This window comes from Antedon mediterranea, chromosome 6 (assembly GCF_964355755.1).
Source record: "Antedon mediterranea chromosome 6, ecAntMedi1.1, whole genome shotgun sequence".
NCBI classification, from domain to species: Eukaryota; Metazoa; Echinodermata; class Crinoidea; order Comatulida; family Antedonidae; genus Antedon; species Antedon mediterranea.
In genome coordinates, this window is record NC_092675.1 from 18,717,675 (window position 1) to 18,742,306 (window position 24,632).

A 24,632-nucleotide genomic window follows, 5' to 3' on the forward strand; every position below is an offset into this window, starting at 1 on the left:
CTGGCTGTTTTGTATTGTGACCGTCAACCCAACGATGATCACTCATCGAAAGCGGGTCGAAATCGTCATTAATATCTACACAATGATAGTGCGCCAGAGAGACTTGGGGCATCTTCTACATGTACATGTGTGCACTACAACATTCAACCATAATAACCATCTAGAGATGACGGGTTCGAGTGTTGTAACTGGAGAGTGATGGTGTAATGATAATATGCTTTACTCTCATTGCACTGCCCTTCGGATGGGATGTAAAACCGTTGGTCCCGTGTACATAATGATAGTGCACGTTGAAGAACTTAGCCTATTCGGAAATAGTAGGGGATCGTCTCCAATGGTGCTTATCTGGTAGGCGCTGCATTGCATGGCTGTGGAGTGGGTCCTAATCAGTTTCCAGTTAAGCTTCAGGACTAGAATAATACGCGTGTTTACTAGATATATATATAATTTTAAATTTTTAAACGAAACTGTTGATGCATTTTTCTTTCCATATGCTACAAAACAGTGAATAGCATTTAGGCCTAAAATTCCTGAATAAAAAAGTATTATTAATTAAACTGTAATATTATTTTTAATCAAAAAAAATATATATATTAAAAGTAGGCCTAAACTGTTTTAATTAATTAAACTTGTGTGGAGACAACAAAATCATCGGAGAAGCTAAAATAAACATGGAAACCCGTCATTACAACACAGTGTACATATGGTTATAGCCATAGGTTACCTTAATCATTATTATTGTTATTCGACAGCATCATAGGATTGCAGATAAATTAGACTAAATCGAATTGTTTGAATATGCCTGTAACATTTTACGTACATTAAGAAATTACATAACATAATCTTGATGACAAACAAAATATCAGTATAGCCGATTTAGATAAATATATAGCTATTTGATTGTTGCTACATGGATTTAAAGCTTAACATACACAGACACCATGTACCGGTATAGAGCGAGTTAATCTTTCCTTTTATGTAATGTGACAGATTGGTTATGTTATTAGCCTGAAGCAACGAGTTCAAAATTACTGTGTAAAGGGCAAGCGAAATAAATATAATCAACACCAACCAATAAAATATCTGTAAAGACTAAGTCCATCGTATCCTGTAATAGTTTGTTACTTGTAGATAGCTTTTTAATGAACCCGAATCGCATACAAAATTACATTAACTACTAACATGTTTTGAAGTGTAATCTGAATCGAACCGTGCTATTAACATAATTGTATAAAATATGCATAAAACATGTATTTCTGGTAGTGTGTTTAATTACGCAAATAATTGATGTAATAATAATTATGCTGTTCCGCGTCATTTGATATTAATTTGTTATTTTTATTTTTGTATTTCCAGGTGGTATTGATTAGTCGATTGAATAAATAACTGATTTATTAATGTAAGATCGGTTGCTGTATTCTATGGAACACACGGAAAATTCAACGTTTCAGTTGATGACGACAAAGTCTTGAAGCTTGGTCGTTTCACAATTACTGCTCATATGAATTTGGTAGTGAAGTTGATCAAACTATCGTAAAGTATCATTTTAATTTAAATATTTCATTTCGGAATCTATGGTCTATTGAAAATAAACATAATTAACGTATACAATTAACTGCAATAGGACGTGTTGTCATCTAACAACGGCGTCCGGAGAGCATCTTTCTCATATAATGCATGCATTGTCAACTAACGTCTAGAGAAAACAAGGCCAACAGCCATTAAGTCGCATGCTACAATGCATAGTGATACCGGACCGACAGACAGACCGACAGACCGACAGACAGACCGACAGACCGACCGACAGACAGACAGACCGACCGACCGACATAGTGAACTATACTGACCGAAATTACTGAACATGTTTAAAAATGTTGAAATGTTTAAAAACATTTATATTTTTTTAATTTACACGTGCGTAGCCTGTCACTTTTGACGTGCTCGTATAACGTAATTTCGAGTTGAAAAGTAAGTCAAGAAAACAGAAATCGGGCAAAAAGAGTGCGCAATAAAATTTAACGCGCAGTGCGCGCGCAAAAATATGCGCACTCATGGCAATTTTGTAAACGCTTAAAATTGCCTGAAACGTACTCTTATTTCATCGAAAATAAATTTTGAAAATTTTAAGCGCGCGTACGCATGCGTTACATGCGCTACGCACGTAATTGTATTGCCATATGATGATTTATGCCCTGAAATTTATGAGTACCAAATTTTATTTAATTGTGATTCATGGCTGTGAAGATATGATTACAAACGTGATTTCGTTAAATCATGCGTAGACCGCGTAATTTTTTATTGCGCACCGTGAAAACATAACCACATTGATTCCTGGCCATAAGGAATATACTGTGAAAAATTGACCTAGCTAGATTAAACTGATATCAAGATAAGGTCAGAAAGCGATAAAAGGCATAGTGATACCGGACCGACAGACCGACAGACAGACAGACCGACAGACAGACAGACCGACCAACCGACCGACATAGTGAACTATAGAGTCGCTTCCACGCGACTAAAAACAGTCCATGGTATCGTGTCTATATACACACCCCGGCCTCTTCTTCTGAATAGTAACATGTATATACAAATGAATACAAGTAAATGAAACAATAATAATAAACAATTATTGGTAATAAAATGTGTTAAAAGGTTGATATGCAAAATATGTAAAAAGAGGAATGCAGTACTTAGAATTTATGTAAGTTAAAAATAAAATGTGATAATATGTAAAAAAATGAATACAAACAAACACATTCCTATTCTATTCACTATTCTATTCTTATTAAAAATGTATGAGAATTAAAAGTAGAAAGAACCCACATAAGATAAAAAAAAAACTTTTGAAAATAGGTTTTACAATATCCATATATTGGAAGGTTGCAGCTTCACGCTTTACTGCACATTATTTATTGTCGCATTGTTCGTCTGATGTTCAGTGGAAGTATGACTTGAAATCAATCTGTAAAACAGGTCAGTCTTAAAATCTTAATCGTGACAACTGATTACTTTGTGGTAGTTAATCATGTAAGATAGCCCATTACGAATCTTACAAAAACATTGAAATTATCTTATAATCCATCTCATGGCTTAACGCTATACAAATATTATTCATCTGGTGACGTTAAAAACATCACAATATTCATATTAAGTCAAATAATCTTCACTTGAAAATAATTTAGTGTTTATGTATCAAATCAAATCAAAAAACCAAATGCAAAGCTTTACCGGCAATCTATTCGGCGTCCATGTCAGTCAACATCTGTAAAATAGCAAAGCCGTTGAAATCATTCGACAAGATAAGGACAATTTATGTCTAAAAGTCTAATTACAAGCAGCAATATGTCGTAATTCAAATAAGAACTTATTGCACGTACTAAGCACAATTGATAACTATATGTATAAGTATGACTTTCTTTCTTATTCTACAATAAAATGAGTTTTTATTATTGGATTATAAAAATTATAAGGTCTATATATCTCACAATCGTAAATCAACATACAACAATATTTACCCAGTATCTTAGGAGTATTCGGTAATACAGCATCTCACGTAGTGCCTATATCATTAGGTTAAGAGATCATGGTCTATATAGTACCGGGTGATACATGTAAAACACATGTGATGTTGTGGTACAAAATTTCACCATGATACTGCATAAATCTATAGATAAAGTACCGAAAATCGGGTGGTATAAGGTACGTTTTTTTTATTTCGTAATCAAAACTGTATCAAAATCCCGAGTATAAACAAAAACTGTTACCCATAATAGGCTGTGAACTCGTTTTAAAAATAATAACATGCCATTCCATGAAATAACGGGTAATTTTGCAGCATTAACCTCTTCATCACCCAATCTAAAATATTTGCTTTCAGTGTAACAAACTAGCATACTTCAATCACCATATTCATAGTCGTGTTTTTAATGGTAAGATTAAGGTAATTGAAAATTTAAAACAACAGAAGATGCGTTTAAGTCTTGACAGATGGTTTTCTATCCGTGTGAGGTATATGCGTTTCTCTGCAAGGTTAGAATTCAAGTTAAAAGTGTAACGCCTTCCGGATGAGACATTAAGCCAGTAATCCAATGTGCATCAGTGTATATGCTGTGCATAGAAAATAAAGATTGGAAAATCTCCACTCCTATAATAGTCTCGTCTAAAGAAATCTGTTTTCAAAATAGTAAACATGTTTATTTTCTGAAAATATTCAATTCATTGTAATTTAGAACTCGGTAGTAGTAGGCTACCGAGTCGAGTGGTCGAGCAGAAAGGCAGACAAAATCACAGTTCAAATCACTTTCCTCTTTGGTTATGTATATATAAGTGGTAGGTACCACTTAGGTAGGACTTAACATTTGTGATCTAGCTAATGTACACACTGGCTCATGTGTACGTACAAGTAAATGATTCATTGTATGAATGTGTACAACCCACTGTAGCAGCATTCACTTCGTCACGGAAATCTATGTATGGAAGAAGATTATCTTTAACATATTAGTTTTTGCAATATATTCATAGATTTATTCTGTTGTTTACTTACCCATACCTTCACATTATTTTCAATCTACTAATTCGGTCATTCAACATTATTTCATATATCACAATAGACGATCCATTATAGTTATTAGTATAGCCTACAGAGCTATATACAGTGTAATGATAGCCATATAATATAGAGTGAATATTACCCATTGTCGTATATATATATCTGTATTATTTAATGCACTGGTGTATAATGATATGCTTACCTTTGTTGTGTAAACGTAAACATAACTACTGCCATTTAATATAACGCATAAATATCGTTGTTATAATAGGCTACTGAATATAACAACCGATTCTGCTACTGTCCCTAGGTGATATCTGTATAACTATAGAAAGTTATCCACGTTGCTATCTGCATAAATGCTGTACTTTTAACACCGTACACTGTCATGTAGCACAGTGTCTGTTGAAAATTTACAATGAGTTTATTACCTTAAATAGTTATACAGATACATACCTATTGACAGTAGCAGAATCGGGTGAATATAAGAAGAGTATTATTTATATACGTTTGACATAACGTGAAAGAAATACAAATACTATATATATTTACATATATATTAATTAAGCTGGATAATTGATTTAATTAAGAACAGAGCATAGCATATTTTACAATTAGTGTATAACATCTGTCTTTTTCGTATTTTTCACAAAGCAGGAATATTTCCCCAATGCCTGCACCCGATTCTTCATGTACCGTATTATGTCTAGAGACAATAAACAACATTCAGTTTCTTGTTTCTAGACATGACACCGTAAGCTGTCCAATGTTACATAAAAATAAAGGCACAATTACCTGCACCATGGTTCCACATTTGTAAAAACAAAAATACAAAGCAAGTATTTATGTATCAATTACTGTACAGATTTTTAAAATATTTTTTGCTCACAAGATTTTTTAATTCTTTTGCAATTTAACGACAAAATAACACGTCTCATCGTTTAATAACAATTTTTATTATATCGTAAATCTGTTTGTAGAGATACGTGTTTAAAACCATCTGGAAAATGTACATACAGTACTCAACTTGCTATCTATAAAAGTATGACCCTGCCTACATAGATTGAAATACGTAGATTCAGTGACGAATCGACGAATATTAACAATAGCGTTTACTATTAGATTATTAATTTAATTTTACTTAACAACACTACTATACGAAATATTTCAAAGAAACCGCAAATGCAAAGTTCTATCTTTAAATCCGTTATTTTAACAAATAGATTTTTTTATATTTCTTTTTACAATAGACACGTACCATGTGATATCCATTTACAGTGAATAAAGCTCTGTCTGCGCTATCACACTTTATGATATGCCCATATATGGACATGATGATGTTATATCACTACCATATTTGGACATATTACTACCACATTTGGCCACATCACACTTTTTTGTCACATAAAGTGTGATAGTAGACAGAGCTTAATACTTAACTATAAGATATTATAATGAAAGAAATTTAATTATACAATTATATTAATTATATGCTTCAAAAGAAAAAAGATATTTGTCATTATATACATTATATACATTATCGTGACAATCTGTAATTATTAGAATAATTAATCAAATTCAATAGGTAATTACTTTCGGGCGTTATTGCACAAACAATAGATTTTTGTTCAAAACAATGTTTAAGTTATACAACGACAAGTAAAAGAAAGATAATTGAGATGATTGGGTACATAATAAAATAAACATTTTCCAAATTATTTGTCTTATCAGGATATATTATAAAATGAACACATTAAAAAAAAAATTAGAATCCTCTTCTGAATAAACAGAATATGAATACATCTACATTTTTAGAAACGTGAGTAAGTTACTCTACATCATTGTACCATGAGTTGCAGAACATTTTCATTCGTCGAATAATTTATAAATTGTCGAATAAAAAAAAATGCATTTTTAGTGCTGAATTTGGCCCAAAATAGAACACATGAGTGGTTAAAATTTAATAATAATAATAATAATAATGTTCAATTTAATATAGCGCAAAACGCATGGCGCTCCAAGCGCTGAACAATCAACAGAAAATGGAAAAAGGAGGAAACGAATAATGTTGAAAAGGCAAATTAAAAAGGTGGGATTTGAGGAGCTGAATGTGCATGTGATGGGCGATTCAGATTTCCTGATTGAGTTTGGAAGTGCGCTCCAAAGAACATCAGCAGCTGACCAGGAAAAGGCGTTGTCCATAATATTTTGTTGAAGGTCGTGTAGGTATAGAGCTAGTTGAAACCATTATAATAAGGACATATGAGCCCTGATAAACTCCAGTGGTTACCTTTTAAGCAAAAATAATAATGTGCATTTTAGTGGGATCACCAAAAAGGGTTTGAATCCACAATGTCATTGTTCTGGTGGTAGCATCATTAGCTCTTCTTTCGTCGAAGGAGCGGATTGTTTGATTTTACGGCAGTTTATTCCAACCATGATATAACGTTTAAGGTTAGTGTTCATAAGGCCATACATGATGGGGTTCACGAAAGTACTGCTGAACCCGATGAGCTTTACAATGTACATTAAAAAGAGATTTCTTGAACTATCGTCAAAACTAAATATTTCTGTCTTTAATACAAAACGGATCCAGGTAAGTACATGATATGGTAACCACGAAAGAACAAATACCAACACAATAAGAATAAGTACTTTAATGGCCCGCTTTTTCTTTTTGACATTTCCTGTTGTTACGCTAGAAATTCCATTTCCGCCTCCACCGCTGAATGTTTCCTTGAGCTGCCAAAGTTGACCAACAACTTTTGAGTAGAGAACGAAAATCACAAGAAATGGTAAAATATACAAAATAACCGTAAATAAAATAGTGTAGCTTTTGATGTAAACCTCCGCCCATGTCTCCTTACAAAACGTATATTCCAGTAGCAAATTTACCTTTTCAGTATCGCTAAATATAAACAAGGGTAATGTAAGCAATATTGAGAAAATCCAAACTATGGCCAAATAACCTAGAGCATGCCAAGATGTTTTTATCTTTCTGTCCTGGTGAGGATGACATATCACCTGATATCTGTCACCTGCTATGCAAATTAATGTCAGAATACTTGCTGCTATGGCCAATGCTGTCAAATAGTTTCCAAGTTTACAACCAATTGTGCCAAGTATCCAATTGAAACTTATGATCTCCACAACTGTGAATGGAATGCACACGCAGGCAATCAACATATCAGCAACTGCCAGAGATGCTACAAGAATATTAGTTATCGTTCTCATTCTACGGTTGAATGTGATGATGTATATTATGACTGAATTTCCAATAAAGGCAAACAGGAATGTTATTCCAAACAACGTACACAGAATAAAGCGAAGTTGATATGACAGACCTTTAAGGCAGTAGTCGCTGAATTCTTCCAACTCGCATCCTTCCTCAGCAGTTAAATTTAACTGACCTAGGAAAATTTGTATTACATCCGCAGACATTTTCCAAGACGTTTTCTGTAGAATAAAGTACAATATCGATTAGCAGATTTAGCAGTTATAGTTTCAATAACAACAATTGAATCGCTTTTGTTTACGGTATTAGTTTAGTGTAGAATACATAAGATATGTTCAGATAAATAAAACTATACTCTCATCTCATCAATTTCCTTAAATATAATTTCTACATGCCAGATTGCCAAATAAAATATTGTTTTTCTCGTGACGGTATACGGAACGAGTAATTTATATGAAAGATTATTTTGCGCATGCTCATATACACAGGGAAGAGTGAAATTTCCCTGGTATACGTTGCGTTTGAGAAACGTCTTTTTGATAAAGTTTTGTAATTTCAATGACCATTCATAAGAAATTACGTAGTATGAAATATCACAATAGGCTTAAATACATCATTTTGTATACTGTAGTTTATAAAATGAATTTCTATAATAAAAATATAAAGCGGTCACTGTCAACAAACATGGTTAAACTTCAATTACAAATAGTCTTGAAAAGGTTATATTTTGCGTTACTTAACTTGGGTTAACGTAAGACAACATACATTTAACTAGTATATCACGATTTATGTTATCAATCTGCGGGTTACTTTGACAACTTTATACATGAAAACACATAAAGACACATAAATCTGCTAGTTAAAAAGCAGGAAACAAAAGGATTAATGTTCTATTATTAGAATTTCACCTTGATTTTGTTTTAGTTTTTAAAAAAATAAAATATTTAAAAAGACACATGAAATATATATTACAATTTAATATGTTATTATTATGATTATGTTGGGGGCGTGGGCTATAATAATCACTAGTCACCTTGTAAAATTGCAATGATCCATACATGTTTGTCCTGTATTTGTTAGAATGAAATATTAGGATCATCTCTTATGGATCAATAGACCGAAATGGCGTACAATTCAGCTAAAAACAAAATAAACCGTTGACAAAATATTCTTAGTTTTATACATGGAATAATCTATATTATATAACACCTATATAAATTCCTGTCATTTGATTGGACGAATGTGGGTCACATGGCGTGCAATAGTACGCACTATTCAACGATCGTTAAATAGTACTTTTTGAAACATTTTTGTGTACGAAAAAAAAACGTCTAGATGTTATATAAAACAAATAATGAATGTTTTGTATTCGTGTAATGGTACAAATAATGGCACTTGGTGAATGATGAAAGGTTATATCAACTCGGCTTTGCCTCGTTGATATAACCTTTCATCATTCACCTCGTGCCATTATTTGTACCATTGCACTCATAAACATTCATTATTTGTATAGTATATTAACAATAATTGTAAAAGTTAACTTAGCTATGACTATACTGTACATTAGGATCTTAAGAGGCGTAAATATTTTCTTTCTATTAAAACATAGTAATAATATACTAATAAACTATGACGCCTAACATGGCGTACTCAAAATGTGACGTCATAAAGTAAGTGCCAAGCAAGCTCTTAACACGTTGTCATTAAACTAATAATTAGTTTCCATAGGTTACGATACCTAATAATAAACCTGTAACACTTTGTGTTGTGATGATGATAAGTGTAAATCCAATTACACACTATTATCCATGGTCAGTGTTTGCAATGAAATAGCATAGCTTTCAAAAGGGCACTAATAATAATTTATTATTTTTACTAAAACTTGTAATGTTTGTAGGCGTAATGCAAATTGTAATTGTATCATCTCCATCTGGATACTGTATTTACATATCTCAAAATGTAATATTATTCCTACTGATAATTGAGAAACTGATAACTGAGGAAATGATCCAATATCAAGACAGATATTTCCATCCATCTAATTTATGTGAGTATAGTGCGTCACAATCAAGAAATGGATGTTTTAACCGTGAATCCCAAGAGGATGAATCATCACCCTTTCTGCTTTTATAAGATTCAAAACAAAAAGAATCATCATAAACACTAACATAATCGATAGACACTAGACTCCAATTTATTTGGATAGAGATGTCAAAGCTTCATATTATGCACTTTAAGGCGTAAACAAACAAAAACAAAACATTTGACGAAATCGATTGACCTGAGGTTTAACTTATCACATCGACTTTCTGTTACAAGCATACAGTATGATTTATAGTTTGATAATTTATTATTATATATATTACATAAACAAAGGCTTACAGTACCGTATATGAAGAGAATGCACATACAACAATTCAAACCAGTTAGAAATAGTATCTGCTGATAATGACAGTACTAGACCTAGATTCTCCAGTGTATCTATGAACATATTATAATGTGCATCGTACCATAGACAAATTCATAATAATAATAATAGGGATCACATCAAATTGTTAAATTCTAGCCAATTAATATAACCAGTTGTCATGTGAAAATATATGATTTTAAGATTTGTACTGAATCATTAAGATGCTAAGTCTAAGACTGAATTGGTTGGATGCAGAACGCATTCACTCATCGACGAAATAAGTTCATAGTTTCAAACATGGCAGTAATTATATTCTCATCATCAATTCTTTACAAATGGACATATAATACGGTATTAATGGATCGTGACAATGCTCGATGATCTTATCACTATATTTACTCACAAAGTATCTGCAAATAATCAGTGTATATATACCTGTAGTGTATGCTATATAGCAACGACCCTAATTTCATTGATTACAACTGAAATTAGATTCTTCGTGCTACAGGCCTACATTAAATAAATTGTTCCTGCATAACTGCATCTTGCAGAGTGGACTAAGTGAGTTGGACTGTAAACTAATTGTAAATGACGTGCGCTCACTATTGTCCAAAACTATACAGATAGATAATTTGACTGTATAATTTCTACATTTAGGAGACCAAAAGTACGCGTCAACATGCATATATACGTAAATTATGCGACCGGTTCAACCTCATGTATAATGTCCATTGTGCCGTCTTCTAGGTAATCCGTGTATTTGGTTGATTTTGTATATAGACTTTCCTTTAAAAGAGTGTTTTAATGTTAAATGTAATATTGTAATGACCAAATTAACTTGCGGAGAGACATGAATTGCTATAAATGAAACATTATAGATGAGTCAGCTATATCTAACATATTACATGATTACATTGACTTTAAGACAGCCGACACGTGTATATACATACAAAATATATAGAAACATGTATAACCATGCAGAAAATGTTCGTAAATTACATATAAATACTTCAATCTCGTGTGTCCACATGGGAATAATATCACATCATCAGCAATCAATTCTAGTTGGAAATCAAATACTCAGAGTACCACTTAGTTCAGTCATATTATAGTATTCATTGCTTAACATCTAGAAATAATCAACATTTATTAAAAATGGGTTTGCTGAAATCCCGATATCAATTTGGAGGCACATCAAGATAAATTCAGCGTTAGCAGAATATCCTTGAAAAAAAAGACAAAATCAAAGCTGATGAAATCCCAATGCAACAGTTTACCTGGAGATTTATTCGGCATTAACACAAAATACTTAAAGATGATAAGGCCTAAACCTAGTTAAATCCCAATGCCACACTTTACCTATTGTATTTAGAGTCACATCAAGAGATATTCAGCGTAAACAAAAAAAGCCTTAAAAAATATCAGACCAAAAGCTGATGAAATCCCGATGCGACACTTTACCTCTCTGTAGATATATTCGTCGTTAACACAAAATCCTTAAAAATATAACAATAAAAAGCTAACTTTTCAGCTGTAATGAAGCAGTTGAAATATATAAACATCATCACATCATTACTTATCTTTGTGCCAATAAAACTAGACAATTTGGCGAATTATAGTTTGCTTATCATTCTTAATAAAAAAAAAATGTTGTAAAAAATTGTAATAAAAAGCTACGTGATGTAATGAAGCAGAAATGTACATAATTATACATTATGAGAATAACTAGGACAGTAAGGAGAGAGAAAGATTCTTTATTTAGTTGTAATTACTGTATACACAGGTACCAAACACATTCAAACACACATCGATGAGAAAAATGTAACAACTTTCAAAAAAACTTTGAATAATCAACTGTAATCGGAACAGAATCATTTTTTTCCAGTACGGCAGTCATGCACATTGTACAACGTAATGCATCTTTTTTTAAATTGTCACTGTTTGTTGAACCAACACATTAATATTCTGTCATAATACAGTGAAATATCTACACAGAATGTGGCATGATTAATGTAAAAATAAGTATTATTGCTGTAAATGTCATAATCATATTTGTTCAGCATTATTCAAACAACATTATAAAATTGATAAAAATGATTATGAACAAATTGAGTTGTTGTTCTTGTTTTGGAGAGAAGCTATAAACCCAGAGGAAAATTATCTAAATGTCTCCATTTTCAGCAAGATATTTAATTTCTTTTATATCAATAATAATGCTTTGTATTTAAAAACTAACCTGTTCAATAATGTCGATCCAAATTATTCAGGCTAAATTCTTAAATTTTGGATCGTGAGCTTGGTGTTGAACTCGCCCTCAATCTGTATTATGAGACAAGAATAATTTAATAATTAATTATTGTTAACAAACGCATTAACTGACAGTGAGAGCAATTTTCAATAAATTTAGAATTAAAATAAAACAATGGGTAAAATAAAACATCGCATTGCTGCCAAGTTCTTACACAATAGAGTGCTACTAAAAAATAAGACCTACTTCCAAAATATCCCTTGTTTAAAACGAAAAAGAGCCATAGAGTGAAACCAGTTGCATCCATTATAAAATGTTATCATGCAGACCAGTGGTCTAAATTGATAAAACCGCACAATACAAGAAGAGAGAGAGAGAGAGAGCCCTTCAAAAACCCGTGCTCATTATTTTATGGGATTTAGTAGGCCTATGTTACCTTTTAATGATAGATGATGATGTTGAGATGACATTGTGAGAGAGACTAAAAATGCAATTTATTAATTTTACGATTCTTAATGTGTATAATAATTTAAAAAAAAATAACGTTGTGTTTTAGTGTTCTTATCTTGTCGAACTAAGCAAAACATTTATAAATACAGGTTATGGGCGTATACCATAATCTAAAGTAAAACCTTAATCAATCACTATTTTATCAAAAATATTGATCGAAAACAATAGGTAAGACTATACACTTCTTTCAGTATACGATCGCATTGAAAGTCTCTTAAATTTCTTGCGTGCCAATTACTCATTCGATTTGCCAAAGAAAGATTCTTTAACAGCCTAATCTGTAGCTCTTAAATACGTGTCATAGGTTTCTGTTTTGTCTCTAAATATGTTTTTTAAAAAAGCCATACATCAATTGGATAAAAGACGATTTATCTGAGATTGATTTCTGTTTAATATTAATTAAGAAGCAATTGATTGTCAATATTCTGATGTTATGGTTAGCGGCTGTGGATTTATTGCGTATATACAGTATATTTGACGGGTTGAAATTTATTCTGAAAATAATTGACTTTGATTTCAAGATCTTCTATCTTAAAATCACAATATTTATGAAGAGGTAAAGTAAAACGTTTCATCTTTCATATATCATCCCCGTGGCTTGATTTATATTGTCAGAACAGTAAATAGTATAGCTTTAAATATTCCATTTCAATGGCCTAGAATGATTTTATTTCAGATATTTTCTAACCAAATTATTGCAATAATTTTCACGTTTCTGTAGTTATTTCTTAAACCATCAAAACATGTGCAAGTATAAACGGAGTTTATAATAAAAACATCAAATCAAATCAAAGTAGTCTGATCAATCAAAGTATTGATTTCTTCTTTCTTCTTCAACAAAAAAAAATCCACCTTGACAAAACAAAGGTACATAGGATATGTTCAGTTGTTAAACATAGTAATAGTAGAAGAAATAGAGAAATAATAATAAGAGAAATAACATGATTTTAATCATATTATACAGTTTGCCAACTTTACATTTCGAAAGTAAGTTATATAATGATTAAAACATATATTACTGTTGTACAATGATTTTATAACTTTATGTTTAAAATTTTACATTTTGGTTTATTTTAAGATTTAATGATATACGAGTGGGGCAGGGGTTTAAAAAACATAATAAGACCGAATTGAAAATTACATCAAATTAATATTAAACCTCAAAATATTTAGTTCGTCATTGCTGTACTAATGAATGTAATATACTAACTAATAAATATATTCAGCAAATAAAGTGGACAAATTATGAATAGATAATAAATTGATTTATAATTAAATTATAATGGAAAGATTGATGTACGATCAAGCCGCACTAGACAAACCCTCAGCCATTATGTTTTGTACATGGACGCCAGGTAAAGTAGAATATAATTTAATTCTGAACTTGATTAGTATTTTTAGGAGCTATAGGCAAGAACGGCGAATACTTTACTAGAAATTACTTGGTACACATTTGTTGATTCTCTTTATTGTATCTCTACATCACACATCTCCAGTATCATCGGCAAATTATTAGAACAGTGTCACCTACTATAGGCCTACATCACATGGAAAGCTGTATTATGTTAAGGTTAAAGCAGGCTTATGGTCTATGAAAAGAATCACATGTGATGCATATGTGAAACTGTCACAGAATTTGCATATGATATACTGTAAAAACAGTCCCGAAAATCAGATACTACACGCAATACTGTAACACCAGGTGGCCTGAATAGAATCGATTAGAATTCCATTTTTTTTTTAGAAAGTTACTAGTTATCTTCAAAAAGATGAGAAAACATTCTGTGAAATCTCTATATTTTAGAAACCTTATCAAACTGTTTGGAAAGTGACTACTTCTAAAAGTAGATGAAAATGCGATCCGTAAAATCTCTATATTTTGGAAACCTTTTAAAACTCAGAAGTATGGATCTCAAAAATTAAAATTTCTGAAAACCTAAAAGCAGATGCCTAGAAAATAAATAATAATCTTTAGAACTGGGTTATACTAGCTTTTATGTGAAAGTTTGATTGCAATCAATCAATCTTCTGTATGAATTTGAGAAGAAGTAGATCAGTCCAAATTCTAATTTATAACTTAGAGTAATGCGTCAGTATTGATATTCCATTTGTACAACAAAGCTCTGTATCCGTGATTAAATGGTGTCTTTTTGAAGTTCTGTATTCGTTGAAATACCTATTAATTTTCAGTACGAATTGAACTATCAACACTTATTACGTAAAGTTGAAATGTCATTGCCAACTATATGGCATTATATCGTTTCCATTATTTGACATCGACAATTGGAAAGAGTAAATTCGTTGCAGGGAACGAGAGGGAGCCACATGTGTATAATTCTATGATCCTATACTATTTAGGTAAAAAAAAACACAAGTAGGCACTATGTGACAATTTCTTTGCAACACAAGAAATACATCAGCTAACATAGGTGGATTTTAGTATCCCATCCTGCTAACCATTATTAAACTATTAATATCTTCTCAGGCTTTCACGGTATTACCAATTTGTTGCATTATCAGGTTAGGAATTTGCAATCACCATTAGCACTATATCTAGTAATATGGATCAATGTTTTAGGATGGGAAAGAAAGTTTCAATAAATGTAAGCTTATTTTTATTTTCAACATCAATCAGTCACAAATAGAAATAACAATCTTTATCTGCATGTATTCTTGCTGCTTCATAGATAGGCCTGTTACCAACGCTTGACATGAAATAGCCCCATCAGTTTCTTGTTTTTAGACCATGATGATCGTGTTAAACATAATATGTTGACGTAGTCCTAATTATGTCCGTAAGAAGTGTTATCTTCACCTAGCTAGCCAACTCTGAACTGTGACAAATTTGGCGGCACTGATACATCTATACATTAGGAAAGATAGGCCTATACTAAGTAGAATAATAATAAACACGACATGTCAATTATTTCGCATGGCGCTTTTTTGGTGCCTTCATATTGAATTCGTCAATCAATCGTGTACACTATAAAATTCATCAGACTGTTTATGGTGCACAATCAAGATACATTTACTTGTTATTTTAGCCTGTATGTAAGAGACTGTGAATGGAAACTTATTGCATGTCTAATCATTGAAAATTTGAATCATCATCATATTTGTCAATTATAAGTATAATGTATAATGCATTGCACACTAGGACCTTTTAGATTTACACGTATCGAATGATATCCTATGACGTAATCTGGATGATTTGCGCATGCGGCAAGTCAACTAACCGAAAACTTCTAAATTTGAGAACGTGTTCAGCGGCAATTTTGACGTCCGCTCTCTGATGATTGAGATAAAACGACGTCATGGCACTGCAGATGTTTACCAAAATCATGGAGGAAAATTATCTTGTACGTACAATATTTTGTTCCCAGTTGAATCACACGACGAAAAGGAACTAAAACTTGGTTCCCACTAACGTAACGCAAGAACATAAGCGCAACGCAATTGATACCAATAACAAACTATGGATGAATCTCATTTGTCAATATCTTTGCGTTCCTAGTGGGAATCAAGCTTTAGTTCCTCTTCGTCGTGTGATTCAACTGGGAATAATACACAATGCTTCACATCTAACTATCATGGAAGACAACAATTGAGACATTAAAGTAGGCCTATACACTACCATCAATAGATAAATAAAAAATGTATCTGTCTAGATATTGAATTATATATTTTTAAATAATCAGGATACAATAAAACAGTGAAGACAAATAGTGTGTATACGCAGTTAAATTTATTAGCTTATGTGAACTTGCTTTTTCAAGTTAAAGAATAACGTGTTTAAATTGATTTTACTTGGGGATCTATTTGTCATGTTAATACAGGATAATGGAAAAACGGCTTATGGATACCCGCGACCTTCAGTCGTGTCATTAGAGTTCTACAAAAGTCTTGAAGAAATTCAGTAATATACTAATTAATCTGCAGTGTATGGTTGTACCACGCACCGGATTTAAATGCAGTTGTACTAATAGGAAATAATCTTCTTGTAATTAAAGGTTATGATACAAAGTAAAAGTAGAAAATAAATTTCCCAATCAGAGTTTGATCATTTTTTAATGCTCGGCAATTATATTAGGGACGAACGGGAATTGTAATAATAGTCAGTGTGCACGAGTATTGAGTTACAATCATAGTACCCTAAATGTTTTGATATATAGGAAACAACTAGAACAAAAACTGAAATTTAAAATTCTAAAACAAGATATTACCATAACGTGTGTGTTACAGTATATGAGATTTCGAGGCATAACCTTGGATTTTTCAGTTTTTTAGAAAATACCGAGTGATGAACAATTATGTATTTTTTTATTTGAAAGACACAGATATCGACCTTTACGGAACGGGAATAGGGTAAACTGTTCTAGGCTATGTGGATATGAGTAGTTATTCATGAATATAAATAGTAAATGAATGAAAATGACTTGTCATCAATATAAGCACTCTGTACATGTTGTAAATATAACGTAGCATGCATCTAATAGATGTGAAGAGGACAGAGAGAAGAAAAATCAATAGAGGCAGGTATCGTATCGAGTTAAGTAAATGCTTCAAAGACTGGTGCAATTATACTACTATGTTTGATATTTCAGGTAAGCGAATACAAAGTCGATAAAGAAGAAGGAAAAATCAATGAAATAAACTATATGGTGTTGATTTAAACAGTAAACTGCTTTCAATATTTGATGTAAGCATAAGTTACAAACTGTTTAATGACACGATGTATATTTCAATAATCAAATCAATATTCACTGAATGAATTGTTTAAAAAAAGTTTAAATAATTGAAAACACGTGTAAACTGTGACAATCAAATGAGATGCTGTTTCCGTTGACACTGGGGTAGGCCTTAGTAGTAACCGTCCTGTATCGTCCAAAAAATAATAACTTAGGCCTATACCTCTCATAAATCTATCTAAAAAATCAGTTCAAAGAATAAGTTTATAAATGCACAAGTTAAATTAATTTTTCAGAAGCGAAACGGAATTCTTAATATCTTCTGATGATCAGAAAATGATTGAGATGTGCACTATAGACGTTCTACAGTGATAAAACACTTTGGTATAGTTCATTGCGTATTAAATACAGGGAGAATTACGTGGTTTCGTCACATGTTAATTAAATTTTATCAAAATCAATAGGGACGTTATAATATCTTCAGCTGACGTGACTTGATTGAATTATGTAACATTAATAAAAAATCAAAATAAACTTAATACTTCGTTAAGACATCCTACGACGACTAAACTCACAGTTAGACGTTCTTCTTCTTCAAGGTCGGTAATATTTCGATAATCAATTCTAGAGACATCAACATTACAATTGTATATATATATTTTATTTTGTACAGTTTATCAACAACACAAACAGTCCAGGGACTGGATCAAACATAAGCCTATAAAACCAACATTCTGGTATCATGTACAGTCGGTTTCTCAATACTTATAGGGTGTCTAGAAAACACAGATCTAGAAAACTCAGATCTCAGATCTGAGTTTTCTAGATCTAGAAAAATCAGATATCTGAGTTTTCTAGATCTAGAAAACTCAGATATCTGAGTTTTCTAGATCTAGAAAACTCAGATATCAATTATCTGACTTTTCTAGTTCCAAAATGGAACTAGGAAACCCAGATCATCAAATGGATCGTTCCATTATTATTAGAGGGTAGCATATTTGAAATACTACACAGTATTATACGTTTTCTTACTAAAGCGTGGTTCCCACTAGCGACGCAACGCAAGGACGTAACGCAACGCAAGTGAATTGACCAATCACAAGCGATGGCTTATTCGCTTGTGATTGCTAACTGTCTTCTATAACTTCGCTTGTCATTGGTTAAAACGCTTGCGTTGCGTTTACGTCCTTGCGTTACGTTCTAGTGGGAACCAAGCTTTATAATAATAATTATTGTAACTTGTAGTAGCAGCCTACGACTTAAATCATAAAGAAATACAGTATACACCTTTTAAAATGTAGTCTTAGCATGTAGGCCTAGCTAAGCAAACTTAATTCAAAGCTAACGTGTGGGCGCTATCGCGATGTATCGCGAAGAGTAGGCCTGGTCCTACAGTACTAGACTAGAAGCGGTCAACTCGTACCCAAAATAACTCGTATCTATTCCCAACTTGGCTTACTCGTACATCAACCAACTGCAGGGCCGTAGCCAGGATCTGTCAAGGGGGGGGGGGGGGTTCGCACACTAAGTATTTGGGTCACCCCCACCCCCATACCTACCCCCCCCCCCCCTGGGGTGGGGCCTGAGGCGAAGCAAATTTTGTTAAATGACACCCCTAGATGGCCGGAAAAGACACTCTCATGCAGCATGCTACCCATGAGCAAAACGATCGTACTTGGACTCGTTGACTATTTCAACGATAACATTTGTTGCCGTATATGTTAGATGCGCGTGCTCTGTGCGGAACCGCCGATTGTTTGATCATTTACTCGATATTTTGTTTTGCGTTCAAGTTCAATGCGAACGTACGTCTAGGAGAAGCCCCGAAAAAAGCACACTGGGTGAAGGCAAATGCAATTCTTATTATAGCTCTATCTATAATATTTATTTACAGCAATGTGTTGAGGAAATTAAATATGCCAATGTAAATAGGTGATATTGATACATTTGAGTAGGCCTACGTATCGGCTGGTGGTCTAGAAAAAAATAATCGGATGCCATAATGTGAACTACAGTACATGATACCATAGATATTATAGTGTAAAATATTAATATTCACTATAATCCTCTATGATACATTATACTTCATAGCCACACATAAATACTGATGTATGTCGGAAGGCTATATACTTTATGCATGCTGCCTGACTGCCAGTGATCTAAACAATTGGTACGCAGTTGTCTGGCGGTGTCCTTTGTACGAATCGTTCGTCTCCCAGCTCGCTGTGAGACGCGTCAATATCACGTTACATGCAGGGACCAAACATTTATTTTTCAGGTTAAAATCCGCAATTCATTTGCAACTCTTTACAGACTATATCGCTCGAAGTACGCTCATACAGGGAAGAAGGTACTGTATGAGTTATTCCGAACGAGTTTACGAATTTTTAAATTTACGAACAGCTTTTTGTACTGTGGGGCACGTATTTGGACGATTTTCGGAGATGAGGGTGAGGTATTGGGCATGTCGGAGATGGGGGTTCGCAGTCGGTTAAGGGGAGTTCGCTGTAAAGGGGGGGGGGGGGGGTTCGCCCGAACCATAAAAACCCCCCCTGGCTACGGGCCTGAACTGGTACCCACACCAACTCGTACATGCCTCATTTTAAAGCCTACATTTTAACGGTAACATGCACTGTATTTTATTTATGATTTAAGCCATAGGCCGCTTCTACATGTTACATATTAGTAAGAAAACGTACACAGTAATCAGTTTTAATAATACTCTAGTATTTCAAATGATCTACCTGCTGATTAATAATGGAACGATCCAAATGACCTACCAACCAATCAAATGATGATCTGAGTTTTCTAGTTCCATTTTGGAACTAGAAAAATCAGATATTGATATCTGAGTTTTCTAGATCTAGAAAAGTCAGATATATCTGAGATCTGACTTTTCTAGATCTGAGTTTTCTAGACACCCATACTTATAGACTAACTTTAGGTTGTTTCTTCAGAAATTCCTATTTAGATCGTATTTAGAAGAAAATGTATAAATGTATCTTGTAATATGAATCACCCAAGCCCTTGTAGACCTATTCTTGAATTATTACTCAGAAATCTTGTTCCATATGTGATAATCAACAAAATACAGCATATTTTGTAGGAAATGTCTATTAGTTCTGACATATCGAAAAGTATCTTCTTCAGCTCAGGTAGGAAAATACGGTGACAGTGTTCTAATACATCTGGTGCCACCATTGAGATTCTTTTAGATTATGACTTATGACTGTTTAAAAATGGTAATAACAAACGACAGGATAACATTAAAATGTCAAACTCTGGAACACTCTCGGTCCAAATCGATGCAATAATGTATTCACGTTAGTTCAATAGTTTATTTAACCAACTGCATGCTGAAAAATGTTAGTAATTTAGAAAGAAGTTCACTAGGCATGTTTTAATCTCGAATTGTTGATTTGCGCATGTGTATTCGCACTTCCTTCTGTTTGTAACGCACAACTGAATGTTTATTCATATACATTGAAAACAGTTCAAGTTCACAATTGAAACACGGGGTCAATTGAAATGTATTTATTACATTTATTATTTTGTGGAAACATGTTTATTACTATCACCATGTTTATTACGGATTACTATAACTGACATTAACTTAAGTTCCAAACTAAACTCAGAATGTCTTGTGAGAGACATTTTTTTTAAAGTAACGTAATTTCAATTTCTCTTAAATTGTTCTGAGCCGCTTTTTAATATTTTATTAATTTTAGACAGATATTTACCAAATTCAAACCACTGAAAGAGAGAGCCTACAAAGGACCCCATTAAATTTTGGAGGCAATCCGGACCAGGATCCCAATTCTGGACCATTTTTAGGCTGCGGGATTATGGCCAAATTGTGACTGAATTGTCCTTACCAACTGAAAACTACGTTATAAAAATGCATTATAGACTCCCTGTTTATATAGCCTGTACACTTTAATTCGATATTTTAAGCGATATATATATTTAAAAACGGGGCTTAATGTTTGTTTGAGGTCGGCCATTGTAGGATGTAATCTCTTACCGATTGTATAGTTTCATCTCACCTACACTTTCTAATGTATTATTATAATAAATTTTTATGAATACTTTCCACGTTTGCTTATTCGCAGTGAATCGTCGTTATTTAGGTGCTAATTGTAATTGTGTCCTAAATAACATACTCTAACATTCGTGTAATTCAATTCCAGCGTTGCAGATATACTAAATGAAAATCATAATCATCATGGCCACGAACATTTTTTTAAGAAACACTAAATTCAAGGTTAATTTAAAGATGTATTGTCCCTTTGACTAATTCCCAAAAAATAAAAAATAAAATATTTCGAAAAAAAGTGGGTCATTTTGAAGTATCATAATAGTTATTAACTTTCAACAAAAATTAGCTGAAAAAAAATCATTTAACTGAAATACAGACGTTTTTTTGTTCAAAAAATAACTTTGACTTCCAGTCAAAGTTTTTGATCAAAACATATCTCATAATGCAACGTGCTTGTTTGGCTACTCTGTATGAATAATCATAAAACTTCCTCGCGATCTGTGTAAGAACACATTCTCAACGGTACCGTGACGAGTTGTAAACAATTCTAATTAGCATCATGCATAATGCATACTCGTGGTTTGAAATCTTTGTTTACTTTCGCTCGCGACGATTTTCCAGACGAAATGTAATCAAATTAATTTACCTGTTAATTACGTAAACTTGTTGTTTTGGCTCGAATTTCGACTTAAAGAGAATAACTTTAATATTTCTTTGATATGGTCAATTTAGATTTAGAATATTTTGACTTTCAAGAGACAATACATCTTTAAGCGAAAGCTGACTTTCTATTAGGTAACAATAACATTGAGTGGAGCAAGGCGAATATATTAAACTGCATAAATAAATATATGAATACATTTATATTCTCTCTTGAGTAAGTTACGCTGAATATCAAGCAGAAGACAATAGATTTAAAAATAGAATAATTTGTGGTGCAAATTCCCATAGAAACAGTAACAATTCGTATTTGTTATATTAGTACGGCAATAAACTCGGTTTTAATGCGGTAAAACGCATCTAAACGTAGCTATAATGATGGTTTCAGTCATTTAAAGATAGACACACAGTACGATAGCATTTATAAATAACACATACGAGACATGTTTTTCTAATGTTCAAACACATTAATTGAATAAATTGTATCTACGTAAAAACGGTATTGAAGATTTACATTACGGTTTGCTTTGTTCATTTACCGATAATCGAATCCCCATAGAGGCAGAAAAATGTTAAGAAACAATTCGTTTTAAACCCTGTTATGAGTGCTAACTAAATGTCATACAGACAATCAGTAATGTTATCCCGTAGCAGTGCGGAGACGTGTCCCTGCAATTAAAACACTCTTTTGCCCTATAATGATAAAATCAATACAGAAATATCGAGAAAAAAATTCAATCAGAATTCCCGCGTTTGTTTTAAAACCTTATTACTTAATTATTGATCCGTTCGAAGGATCGGAACTGAAGACGGATGTCCTTTAGTAAATAATTGAAAATTGTAGACGGATTCGGAAGAAGTTTTCCGTTCCGTGAAATGGAACAAGTGTGAATGCAGCTTTAGTGGATAAATTTAATTCATACATGGTTCAATGAAGGGACATAACCCTTTAAATAATCTTAATCGATAATCTTTTATAACCCAATGGATAATGACTTTCCGGCTTCTCTCATTAGGCTTTTACTGTAGGTATTATACTTTAATGTTTCTCATGAGAATAATTTCGGACTCTTTATACTCATCTCCTCTTTTTCCATCTATTATAAGCAATTACATAACTGTACTTTACAATATCTTTATTTTTAGATTCCGTTTGTAACAATCTACTGCCGCCTTGAAACTATACTTCAAGCTAATTTTTAAAAAAAGCAATAGATCATTTTTGTACAGTAAAGTAGTATTATGTACGTCACAGCAATTTGTTAGAGAAACTACAACCAGTGAGCTTGTGTTATTAAAATCCCAAAAATGTATAATAAGCTATTTTATTGTGATTATGCTATCTTTTTTATAGGATAGGATATATGCTATCCACCATGATAATTATCTAGTATTCTTATACCACCATAAAAATATAATACGTGTCTACAAATTTACTAATAACAACGTTCAATAATTATATTGCTTATGGCACTGAACCTATTATGTTATGTTTGCCTGTTTTATTATACTGCTGTCAATAGTCAATGATAATAACGAAAGTTAAAGTTACATAAGCTTGATTAGAGTGTCTTATTTCATTTTTATATAAAAAGTAGACAGTTGTTTAACAAACTGTGACTACTAAACATCAATTACGAAGTACAATAACAACATATTGATGTGATTGATGTTATTAAGTCACGATTGTTCCTAGCCTAGATATCTGTACGATTTATCCAAGGTTTAGTAATTATACAAAATTATCACTGACTGTTATTACATTTGTTATTTAGAACTCAGCAAAGCACCTTACCTTTTAAACTCTCTGTCTTGTTAGGAACAGGTATAATCACATTTACAACTTGTTCCTGGTTCTGGCAAGTACCGCTGCCATGTGTGTATCGTCTGTAGCGTCAACTGGTATAGCGATTTGTACTGTGTATTGTATTTAAAGCAACGCAGTAGACACGCAAGAAATCAATCAAGTGTGCGCGCATGCTCAGTTAAATTCAGTTCGATCACTCCAAAAAAAAAAGAAGCGTATCCAGGAAAGAATGAAATATACGGCTCTAAACGAATATCAATTTCGATCCATTATTGCTCATAGTTCTTTATTGCACTTGTGTTATAACAAACAGGAAGGTCGCTGGACAATAATATATCAAGTTCCAACTCAATTATCATAATAAACACTAATGTCCACCACGCATATGCGCGCATGCGCAATGTATTCAATTAGTAAACATGAATATTTTCAGACAATAAACTCATAAGCATAAATCATATAGATTATAAGTGATGACAGATCCAA

General features: G+C 32.5%; 1 protein-coding gene across 2 annotated transcripts; it reads right to left on the reverse strand.

Moving 5' to 3' along the window:
* Positions 1-6,601: 6,601 nt before the first annotated feature.
* On the reverse strand, positions 6,602-24,632 carry LOC140051174 (QRFP-like peptide receptor). Of its 2 annotated transcripts, XM_072096309.1 has the most exons (3): positions 24,135-24,632; positions 12,431-12,513; positions 6,602-8,005 (listed from the first exon to the last, which is right to left on the reverse strand). In XM_072096309.1, exon 3 carries the CDS (start codon positions 7,988-7,990, stop codon positions 6,905-6,907), a length of 1,086 nt encoding a protein of 361 aa, XP_071952410.1. In that variant the 5' UTR covers positions 7,991-8,005; positions 12,431-12,513; positions 24,135-24,632; the 3' UTR covers positions 6,602-6,904. The 2 variants fall into 2 exon arrangements, with proteins under 2 accessions (XP_071952410.1, XP_071952411.1); XM_072096310.1 differs by lacking the exon at positions 12,431-12,513.

Excerpts from the sequence above, each read along its gene's own strand:
- LOC140051174 (XM_072096310.1), bottom strand. The coding sequence starts at position 7,990 with ATGTCTGCGGATGTAATACAAATTTTCCTAGGTCAGTTAAATTTAACT.